Genomic DNA, 12,170 nt, shown 5'->3' with positions numbered 1-12,170 from the left:
TATTTGGTGACTAAAATTCTTGCCAACTCTCCTAGGTAAATTTTATTACATAATGAGGTTGGTTGGTAGTGTGATTCTTTTAATTTGGTGGTTTTCCTAGCATACAGGAAAGCCTGACAGTTTTGTAATTGTCAGTTCAAAAGAATAGGCTCAAAGGAATATTTATAAGTGGGTATGATCTTTTGCTTTAATACTCTCATGATGCTCATGATGCTTTGGTCTTCCCCTTGGTTTCTAGGATCAGTTCTCTATTCTTATTTTTCAGTTTGACTATTTTCTGATAATCTCTTCTTCCAGTTTCCTTAATGTTATTCCCTATCCCTATTGATCTACGTGGACTCTTTCAATGATTTTATTTATCTCTATGGCTGAAATGACCATCTTTAGAGTAATGCTGTTATCTCTACTTTCCAGGTTTTTATGTATGCTTAAGAGGCATGAACTTCTAATCACTTCCTGGTCACCTCCACCCAGACATTAATAGCCAGTATTTATTAAGCTTTCAGTAAGTGTTGGGCATTTTCACTCATTTCCCTTAATTCTTTCCTCAAGGATGTGGCAGTGTAACCATTTTATAAATGAAATTACAACCACTAGATAAGGAGCCATTTTCTGTTTACTTTCCTTGTCATCCACCATTACTAATATTTTTACAATGTACTAACAATTTGCAAGCTACGTAGTAACAATTTACAAGCTACAGGGAAAGAGAGGCCTGTGTTTTTAATAAAGCAAGAAAGAACGCATAGTGCAACGAGTAGAACAGGATCAGAATCCCTAAGGTGCCATCAAGATGTTAAAATACTCCCATTAGAGCTGATGTTACAGTTGGTATAGGCTAGGACAAAGTGTGTAGATATCTCCTTTTAGATTTGTCCAGTCCTTAAACTACTGATGCTCTACCAAAGGTAAAGAACTAAGCATAACTTGAAGTCAGTTGATACAAACATTTATACATTAAAAACCTCAGGATTTGTCCTAAAATGCCCATTCTCATAATCCTCAAGGAATTTGTCATCTGACTGAGGTAGGATATGAATATCATACATCTATTGAAATTTAGGGCTGGGACCTTCGTAATCCCATGTGTTCTGTAGCTATTGATTTAGTTAAATTTACAAAGCACTTAAAATTTAGCAGAGGGGTTAATGGATTGGATTTACAAGTGAGGAAGTCAACATTAAATTGGTTTGCCGGAGATCAGGATTACAGTCAGACCTAGAACTAAGGGGTTCATAAGGTCACTGGCCAATGCACTTTACAATTTACCACTTTTTCTTCAAGGGAAGTATAAGTAGAAATAGCCACCGATAATAATGCAAACACGTTTCAGGTAAGACTTCATTAATGGTAAAAGGAAATAAACGTATAAATATGGTGTTAGGCTGGGTTTTGAAAAGGGACAAATTCTGGGAATTAACGTTGGTGGGGAAAAGGGGAGAAAATCATGAGTGATGGTGTGGTCTCTGGTGGTGCAGGTTTAGGCACATTCTGAACTTTAATTCCTTAGATGGAATTGTAGTTATCTACAAATGATAAAAACGTCTTAGATTAAATTTTGTAACGTCAGTGGACTGATCTCAGAAGTGAAAAAAACAACCTTGGCTCCAGGATTTCATAAACGTTCGTTGAGCCTTATTACGTGCCCAGTGTCAGGGACCCAACAGCAAAGAGTTTACAAATTTGGGACAGCGGACGCAAAACAAATTATAATTAAACCATAGACCATACTGAAAATGCTACATGGTATAAAGGAAACCAGGAGAGTCCGACAGTGCGTTTGGATTTCCAATTCTAAATATGGTAATCAAGGAGAACCTATTTGAGCAGAGACCCGAAAAACCGGTCTTCCGGCCATTTGGAGAAAAAACACAGGCGGCGGGGCTAGCAAGTGTCGCATTATAAGAATTTACAGCAGGACAAGGTTCAAGCGATGCCCTGGGGAACGAAATTCCTACGAGTCAAAAACGCTTTCCGCGTAAAATTTAGCAGATCGCGGTCAGCAGGCGGCCCCTCGGGCACCAACGATTTAATCCACCGATTGTAGTTTAACCATCTGCCCCACCGCCCCCGGTGGCCACACTCCCCCCCACCCTGCATCAACTGACTACAACATCCCCAGGGATCATCAGGGCTCTGTAAGTGGGTGGACCATTCGCTGCTCCGCCCCGTGACCTGCGCGCTTGCGGAGAGGTACAAGGTCAGAGGTTTCGGAGCCGTCATGGCGGCGCTGTGCCGGACCCGTGCAGTCACTGCCGAGAGCCATTTCCTGCGAGTGTTTCTCTTCTCTCGGCCCTGTCGAGGCGCAGGAACTGAGAGTAGCTCCGGGGGTGAGAGTTCCGACTCCCCAGAGCCTAAAAGGCGCCCAGGCGGCTTCGCGAACGCTTTGGAGCGGCATTCAGAGCTGTGGCGAAAGGGGGAGCTCCCGCAGAAGAGAGTGAGTTGCGGCACTACGCCAGACACACCGTCGACCCGGCTGGGGTTTGAGGCGAGCTCCCGCGTGGTGGGTGGGGCGGGAGTCGGGGCGGAGCCTGGTCTGGGAGGTGGAGCTGGGGTCAGGGGTGTGTCTTGGCCCTGCAACGGGCTACTTGGAACCAAGAGAGCTCTTGGTATGTTTCTCGGTTGGTTGTACTTCCTGCGGCCTTTACCTGCTTTGTCCCCACTCTTTTTTGCGCTCGTCTTCCTGGGTGAGTGCTGGAAGGGAAAACCGCAGGACGCGCTACCAGTTCGGCGATCTGGGGAGACTCCTGGGACTCAAAGACGAATTGGGCTCTACCCCGGGAGAGGCAGGCCTCTCTGCTATTGGAGTCCTTTATACACAGAAGTTCCAGCGTGGAGCTTGGTGTCTGGTGTACGAGGCTCTTTATAAGTATTTGTTAATTCAGTGGATAGGTGGAAGAGAATTACTGTCTCTACGAACTTGAGCAAGTGATTGATCAATGCTTCGCTTTCCTTTTCTGTAAATGACGTTAAAAATTTTTTCCATGTGTTTCAGGCAATAGTTTGTAAAATACGATGAAATTACTAGATAAATGAACTGGAAGTGATAGACATAAATACGAGACACATTTTTTTAAATGTTTATTTTTATTTTTGAGAGAGAGCGAGCGCGTGCGCGCGCGCGAGCGGGGGAGGGGCAGAGAGAGAGAGAGGGAAACACAGAATCTGAAACAGGTTCCAGGCTTAGAGCTGTCAGCACAGAGCCGGCCGCTGGGCTCGAACTCGTGAATTTCGAGATCACAACCTGAGCTGAAGTCCTGAGCCGAAGTCTTAACCGACTGAGCCACCTAGGCACCCCAATGAGACACAATTTTTTATTACTAAATTCAGCAGACATGAAATTGGATGTGTGACCATGGTAAATTATGTAAAAATAAACACTCTCAATTTTTGTACTTTCTTTGGAGGCCAGCACCAAACAGTTCACAGACAGGTTGTGTCCTGGATTATAGGAAACTACCTGGAATTTAGTAAATAATTGTTAATAGTTATTGACAAAAATTTCCTAAAATCCAGGGATTAGGAGAAGCCTGGTGCATTAGGTTTCTATTTGCTGCCCTAACAAATTACCACAGATTTAGTGGTTTAAGACAACAGATTTATTATTTTTAGTGCTGTAGGTGAGAAGTCTGACTGATGTCTCACTTGGCTAAAATCGAGATGTTGACAGGGTTGGTTCCTTTCTGTGGGTGGGATCTGTTTTTTTGCCTTTCCAGACTGCAGAGGATGCTTGCATTCCTTCACTTACTGTCCCCCTACACCATTTTCAAAGCCAGCAACAGCCCATTGAGTTCTTCTCACATCCTATTGCTCTGACTTCTCTTCTGCCTCTTCCATTTTTAAAGACTCTTGTGATGACTTTGGGCCCACCCAAAGTCTGTAACATAGTCACAAATTCCAGGGATTAGGATGTGGACATATTTGAGGGGGCATTATTTGTCTACCGTACCTGGAGAAGTCATAAAATCCGAGAAGAATGCCAGTGACTGACCTGAAGTTGACTGTTGGATGGATTTAGATCCATCCTTGGTGGATGGCTTTGAGGATTACGTGTGGTAAAGTAGGAAACATAAGTGTAATTCATTTACATTCCCCAGATATTTATATAGATAAGGGATTTCCCTATTTCTCATCTTCCATCATTTCTCATTTATACCCCTTCCTCCATGCTTTATCACAACATTCCAAACACCTTCAGAAACTACCAGAAAATACTTCTCAACTGCTGAGTTAATTGTGGCAAGAGTGAAATTGTAGCATTGTATGTATTGTATTTGAAACCCCACATGATGACCATACTTGCGGATTTCATATGGTAAGCAGTAATGTTTGTTTACTGAAGGAACCAACCAAGGTATTTGAGAGTGATCAGGATTCCATTACCTTCCTTTCCCTTTAACTTTTCAGTCAGTTAAGCATCCAAGAGGAAGCTGGAGGGTTTCTTGGCATTCCCAGCATATCAGAATTGTTCAGTCCAGCTCAGGCTGAGTGGAGTCTCTCTGGGCAATTGTTCTCTACCTAACACAGTTTAGAAAATATTATTCTACTAGGTGGAGGTTAAATATGTTTGGTTGTGACATGCTGGTTCACTTATTATTCAGGATTTTTCAACATCTTGGTTTAATGGAAGGAAGGAAAATTCCCTGGGGAGGAGGCTGGGCTGTAGTCTCCATTCAAAGAGTTGGTAGTTTTGGAGCATTTACAGTTACATGGATCCCTTTACTCGTTCTTTAAAAAAAAAAAAAAAAAAAAGTTTATTTGTTTTGAGAGAGAGAGTGTTTAAGCAGGAGAGGGGCAGAGAGAGAATCCTTAGCAGGCTTCGTGCTGTCTGTGAGGAGCCCAACTTGGGGCGGGATCTCACAACTTGGGGCTGAGATCATGTACTGAGCTGAAAACAAGAGTCCGACGCTTAACCGACTGAGCACCCAGACTCCCCCCTCGCTCCGCCTTTACCCATTTTTAATTGATGCTGCTGACTCCAGTTGCTCCCTGGTCTAGGCCATTATATACAGTGGACAGTTACCTTCCTAAAGTTGGGCAGATTTAATGAGATACTTTTTTTGCTTTGGTTGAGAATCTTGTAAAGCTTCCTTTGCACTGTCTGCAAGATTAAATACACATCATTCCATCATCAGCCTGCTGCCTGCTGTACAGGACCCAGTCCAATACAGATATTAGTTTCCATTCAGTTTCAGAAGGTCAGTATTCAGAGACTGGTTCAGCCATCTTGCTAGTTAACTTTGGACAAATTACTTAGCCTATCTTAAGTTTGCTTTCTTATCTCAAAATGGGCATAACTCTCACTGGGGTTATGGGAGAGTTTGCATGAAATAAAACATTTGAAGTGCTCTTAGCCCAGTGACTGTTGCAGAGTCAACTTTAGCTCACTCAGTACATTTTAGCTCTTCTGTGGCCTTAGCTTTCAGGATTGCATGTTCTTTAATGAAATCCTACTGCTTACCTAAATAATTATTAATAATTAAACTTAAAAAAAAAACCTGTCCTTCTGTTTAATCTCAATTTAAGGTTATTTGTGGTCATTAATATGTTAACTTGTGGGTCCAGAGCAACGTGCATACTTCAGAACAAAGCTTTTCCTGGCTTTTTTCCCCACTAGAATATAAATTTCAGAGGGGAGAGAAGACACCTTGTCTGACTTGTTCTGTTACATCCCTAGCACCTTGGCCTTTAGTGGGCACTCAATAAATGTTTGCTAAATGGGTGAATGAAAGAATAGTGCACATAGTGCATATTTGAAATTTATTATGCCTGGGCTGTCTAAATTGAAATCTGTGTTAACTGCTTACAAACAGTTGTCTAGCTAAGAATAGTGCAGGTTTTAGCACATCTATTAAGTGTGCTTGTCCAGAATAGTAATTGAGCAAAAACAATTTTAAGAGTAATAAAAGTGAAAATACATTAGTTTTAGTGTTTATTGGAAGTTTTTAGTGCTTTTCTGACTTATATTTATAATGAGCAATATGAGTGGTTGTTAGGTGTTGAAAGAGATTCAACTTTATGAAAAAGCTTTTGCTTTACTTTGTGAAGTTTCTGAATCTATTAATTGGAAAAATATCCTGAGTTTACAAGATGAATAAAGTTCATCTTTGTTCTATGATCGAAATTTTTGAAAAAGTATAAAAATAGTATTTGCTTACTTTAAAAGGAAAATTCAAATAGCATTGAAGATTATAAATGTGAAATGTAAAAGCCCTCTTTTCCTTTTTTCCCCTCACTTTCCAGGCTGGGAGTATGTATGTGTGTTTGTTCTGTGTTGTTGTTGTGGTTGTTGTTGTTTTTGAGTTGTCACACAAAGGAAACTATTTGCAGCAAATAAGGAATGCCTTCAGAGTGTGTTTAAAAAATTTTTTTTAATGTGTATTTTTGAGTGAGAGAGAGAGAGACACGGAGCATGAGTGGGGAAGGGGCAGAGAGAGAGGGAGACAGAATCTGAAGCAGGCTCCAGGCTCTATGCTGTCAGCACAGAGCCCAATGTGGGGCTTGAACTCACCAACTGGGAGATCATGACCTGAGCCAAAGTCGGACGCTTAACCAGCTGAGTCACCCAGGCGCCCCTGGAGTGTATTTTTAAAATGCGTACTTCATACCTCCAGAGATTTTATATGTACATTTATAAGTGCAAGCTAATTATTGATATATATACTTTAAAAAGCCCACAAATTGGTTAGTACTGTTGTGAATTACATTATTACTGTTTTAAGTGTGTAAGTTCTGGGGGCTCCTGGGTGGCTCGCTCAGTCGGTTAAGCGTCCGAATCTTGATTTTGGCTCAGGTCATGATCTCACCATTCATGAGACTCACAGTTCATGAGATCGAGCCCCGTTTTGGGCTCCGTGTTGACAGTGAGGAGCCTGGTTGGGATTCTCTGTCTCCCTCTCTCTGCCCTTTCCCCACTTGCGTTCTCTCTCTCTCAATATAAACAAATAAATGTTAAAAAAAAAAAAAAGCATAAGTTCTGGATTCAGATAGTCTCGGTTTGAATCCTGGTTCTTCTGTCATTTACTAGCTGTGTTTTCTTGGGTAATTACTTAATATACGTATATCTTTTCCCTTTCTGTAAAAATTCTTTGTCATGAAATTATTATGAGATTAAATGAATTTATTATTTAAACACTTAGCACAAGTGTCTGATGCTTAGTAAGCACCCAGTATATTTTAGTTGCTGCTGCTGAAAATTGCTGTTTTCACAGAAGTATAACTTTGAATATTTTTTCTTATCATTACATATGTGTAATGTATATACACCTCATTGAAAAAAATTTGCTTGGTGTTCCATGGTATAGATGTACTGTAATTTATTTAATGAGGCCTTTATTAATGAGATTCTAGATTGTTTTCTGCTTTTTTTTTTTAAATACAGACCTGCTACAGTGAGCATTTACATATTTTTTGCATACTTATAGGATATATGCTGGGGCAGAAGTGTACAGGTAATTTGAGCTTTGGTAGATAAAACCTGTTTGCACCACACTCCCACTTGGAATGCATGACAATGCCTGTTTCCTCACCTCTTTTTCCATATCGGATATTTCTTGATATTGAGCCCTTAAAACAAAATACAGAAATTGGGAACTGGGGTTGTTATTCTTCACCACTGATATCAAATTGTGATTTTTATCACAATAACTTCATGTTCACATTTTTTAAAACTTTTTAAAAATATTCATTTTTGAGAGAGAGAGAGAGAGAGGGGGAGAGAGAGAGAGAGAGGGAGGGAGGGAGGGGCAGAGAGAGAGGGAGACACAGAATCAGAAGCAGGCTCCAGGCTCTGAGCTGTCAGCCTAAAACCTGATGCGGGTCTTGAACCCTCAGACTTAACCGAAGTTGGCTGCTTAACCATGGCACCCCATCATCACGTTTTTTGACTTCATAATAAGTAAGTGCTATCAATTTGAGCCATAAAATATACTTTATCCTCAGAAAATGCTACATTTATGTCATATATATTGGGTTTATATGTAAGATTTCATTTGTAAAACAGTTCTGCTCAAAAATATTTCTCCGTGTAAGTAGTTTGCTGTTGCTTAAACAAATCATTGTTGTTGTTTTTTTTTTCCTTTGGTCTTTGTTCTTTCCCCTGGAATTAGCTTCTGTACCTGCAAATTCCATTGTAAAAATCATCTCTCCACGAGGCGTTTATCATCTCATCAACCAGGCAAAACTCCTTTTGAATGTCCTGGAACTTTATTTGATATTCCCTTTATGGTACACACACAACTCTTAAGTTATACTGAAGTCATTGGAGTACTTGTTCTATCCTGTTCTTTAGATTGTAGTTCCCTGGAGATTAGGAATCATTTTTTTATTCACTCTTTTGATTCTTTGCATAATGCCTTACACATAAGTTAGGGACTAAGTATGTATTTGTTGATTCAAATTGGAATTAAATTTATACAGTTATAATATCTTGGGTGACCTGTTATTAGGTTTAACAATATGTGTGTATACTCAACAATGTAGGTTGAAATTATACCCATTGATTTAATTCTTATCCTTGCCAACGTAGTGCCAACGTAGGTATGTGTATGTGTACCTCTAGAAGTAAGTGCTATTCAGTAAGAGCGAGGCAAGTTTTTCTCAAAAAGGAACATTCCCTGTGGGGGTGATTTAATCAAGGACAGCTCATCATGAAATACTTACCCTAAGATTTTACTGAAGCTACTAGTTAGAGGGATCTCGGATTTAAAGGACCTGAAATGCTGTTGTTTGTAAGTGCCATCCTCATCCCATGCTTACTTACCCACTTCTGTTTTTCTTTGGTTTATTACCTTTAATACTGGTTTATCTAGCTATCTCTTCAACTAGTTCTTTGTGGGGTTTTTTTGAGGGTAGGAACCAATTCCTTTCATTTTTGTAATCAACATACTCTTTTTTTTGAGAGAGAGAGAGTGCGAGTGAGTGAGGGGCAGAGAGAGAGAGGGAGAGAGACTCCTGAAGTGGGGCTCAAGCTCACTGGATGTGGGACTCGAATTCATGAACTATGAGACCATGACCTGAGCAGAAATCAGATGCTTAGCCAACTGAGCCACCCGGGTGCCCTCAGCATGACATACTCTTATGTATAGACGACCTGGTAAATGTTTGCTAAGTATGTATGCATATATATAAAATATATATTTTTTAATGTTTTTATTTATGTTTTTATTGTTTTTCTTAAATGTATGTATGTATGTGTGTATGTATGTGTGTATTTAGAGCATGCACAGGGGACGGGCAGGGAGAGAGGGAGACAGTGAATCCCAAACACGCTCTGGACTGTCAGCGCAGAGTCCAATGCAGCGTTCTATCTCACAACCCTAGAGATCAAAAATCGAGTCTGATGCTTAATCAGCTGAGCCATCTAGGTGCCCCTGCTATGTATATATTTTTTAACTTAGATACATTTTCCTCTTTTTTTTTAAAAGAAATATTTTATTTTTATTTATTTTCTAAAGATTTTTTTTTTTTTTTAAATGTTTATTTATTTTTGAGAGAGAGACAGAGACTGAGTGGGAAGGGGCCAGAGAGAGGGAGACACAGAATCCGAAGCAGCTCCAGGCTCTGAGCTGTCAGCACAGAGCCTGACTCCGGGCTCCAATTTACAAACCAGGAGATCATGACCTGAGCCGAAGTGGAATGCTTAACTGACAGAGCCACCCAGGCGTCCCTAAAGAAATATTTTAAAACCTCTGATGCTGTTATGTCACTTACACAGTAGAGATTTGTAGAATCTGTTCAGCCAATTGGAAGCTATGCTATAGCAGATGACCCATCTTTTAGCCACAAGGTGGCAATAGTTGAGCAAATATTTAGTTTTCTGCTTTGTGAATAATACTGTTTCTCAACGGTAGAGGGTAGCATATGATTTTCAGCACATTGAAAAATGGTTTGCGAGAGGTTTTGAGACCACACGGTAGAACGTTTTATTCTTTTAAGATAAGAGAATAACATTTTACTATGTTAGTTTATTTACATAGAATAGTAATGTTACAAGACAGTTTATATTTTTATCTTAGCAATATATTAGCTTTCATGCAGGTTTTAAAAAATATTGTTTTTCACTTTTTCATGAATATTTCTTACTGGTATTTTTTATTTCAAAATGTTGGAACGTTCCAGACAGAAGACAGAACATATAAGTCAGATATTTTATTCTCCCAGAATACCAAAAAAATCCAAAATATAACTTATTTAAAGGATTTGTTTTAATATCAGGGGGAAAATTCTCTTATTTTTAGAGTAAATTTTAAGCCTACTAAGTTCCTATAGTAGTAATATTCTTTAGTTTTATTTACCCTTTTTTTCTCACTAGTTTTATATTGACGACTTAAAAATTGTACCAATGTTTTATTCTCTTTATTTTTTTTTTAAGTTTATTTATTTATTTTGAGAGGGAGAGAACAGGGCAGAGAGAGGAGAGAAAGAATCCCAATTAGGTCCTACACTGTCAGTGTGGAGCTCGATGCGGGGCTTGAACTCATGAACTGTGAGATCATGACCTGAGCTGAAGTCAAGAGTCAGATGCTTAACCAACTGAGCTACTCAGGCACCTTATACCAGTATTTTATGTAGGGGTACCTGGATGGCTCAGTCGGTTGTGTGACCAACTTCAGCTCAGGTCATGATCTTATAGTTCGTGAGTTTGAGCCCCTTGTCAGGCTTTGTGCTGACAACTCAGAGCCTAGAGCCTGCTTTGGATCCTGTGTCTCCATCTCTCTCTCTCTGCCCCCCTCCTCTGTCTCTCTCTTTCTGTCTCTCTCTTTCAAAATAAAACATTAAAAAAATTAAAAACGAATATGTAAAGGAATGTTGAAAAAGATTTCCGATTTTAACCATGGTGCCAGCTGGTTTTTACATTATGAAATTCTAGGTGAGTTATCCCTAAGTTAGTAAGAAAAGTCTTTTGAAGTGTTTAGTTTCACAGTGGAGTCTAACATTTTCAAAGCATGTTTAGAGAAAATTACTAGTCAAAAAAACGATAGGAGTGAATTGAAGTAGGTATAAATCTCTAGGAAAAAGTCAACACTTATAATATGCTTATAAATTATACTATACATTTCCTAAAGTAAAAGATAAATATATTCTAAATATATTCTGTATGTATTTTGTTTCATGGGTGGTCATATGATCTGATCATACTCTTTCAGGTTGTTTAGTGACTTCCCAAGTCAGCATTAACTTTGTGTATCTTTATTAACTTTCATTTTTGCTCAGAAATCTCCATTCTTTTAAGGTGTTTGGGTATTCTTTTTTTTTTTTTTTCAAGGTTATATTGAAATTTCCTCTTTTGATTATGTAATAATTTTAAAAAATGTTTTAAAGCATTTTTTAAACACTTTTATTTTAAGTAATCTCTACACCAGTGTGAGGCTCAAACTCACAACCCCAGGATCAAGAGTTGCATAGTCTACCGTCTGGGCCAACCAGGTGCCCCTATGTTAATAATAATTTTTAAAGTTGTTTTTTTTTAATGTTTTTATTTATTTTTGAGACAGAGAAAGAGCATGAACAGGGGAGGGGCAGAGAGAGAGGGAGACACAGAATCTGAAGCAGGCTCCAGGCTCTGAGGTGTCAGCACAGAGCCCGACGCAGGGCTCGAACCCACGGACCGTGAGATCATGACCTGAGCTGAAGTCAGACGCTTAACCGACTGAGCCACCCAGACGCCCCAATAATAATTTTAATAACATGATTATGTCCCTTAAGTTTGCTTTTATCTGGTGGCATTAAATAACAAATGAAATAAAGGAAACTATCACGGTTGAGTGGAGCCTGGTTTGTAGGGATTTGGGAATAAAATTAAGCAATGTTGGTTCATTTTGGATTTTGCCTTGCTTTTTAAAGCACTCTGCTCTTGGCCACTGTCAGATAATCAGAGGTGGACTTCCATTCCAGGAGTCACAGTTCAGCAGCTCATCTCTGGCTGGTTACCCAAATTGAGACAGTTGGGTTCTACTAAAGGACATATGTGTGCACCAGCACACAGGGGATTCATCCCAGAGAGATGAAAAGTTACGTTTATATAAAAACCTGTATATGAATGTTCATAGCGGCTTTATTTGTAATCACCAAAAACTGGAAACAGCCCAGATGTTCTTCAACTGTTGAATGATAAAACAAACTGTGGTACATCCATACCATGGAATACTACTTAGAAGTAAAAAGTAATA

The 12,170-nt window shown here is 39.4% G+C and overlaps 1 protein-coding gene across 1 annotated transcript in view; it reads left to right on the top strand.

Moving 5' to 3' along the window:
* The first annotated feature begins 2,164 nt into the window (after positions 1–2,164).
* Positions 2,165–12,170, top strand: part of MRPS28 (mitochondrial ribosomal protein S28) — a 106,124-nt gene continuing 96,118 nt past the window's right edge. The window contains exon 1 of the mRNA XM_007073797.3: positions 2,165–2,437. Coding sequence (XP_007073859.1) covers positions 2,222–2,437 — 216 coding nt within the window. The 5' untranslated portion in view covers positions 2,165–2,221. The remainder of the gene's footprint in view (positions 2,438–12,170) is intronic.

The sequence above is a fragment of the Panthera tigris genome, chromosome F2, assembly GCF_018350195.1.
Source record: "Panthera tigris isolate Pti1 chromosome F2, P.tigris_Pti1_mat1.1, whole genome shotgun sequence".
Taxonomy (NCBI): domain Eukaryota; kingdom Metazoa; phylum Chordata; class Mammalia; order Carnivora; family Felidae; genus Panthera; species Panthera tigris.
The sequence above is the reverse complement of the archived record's forward strand: the minus strand, read 5'-3'. Positions and strand labels throughout refer to the sequence as shown.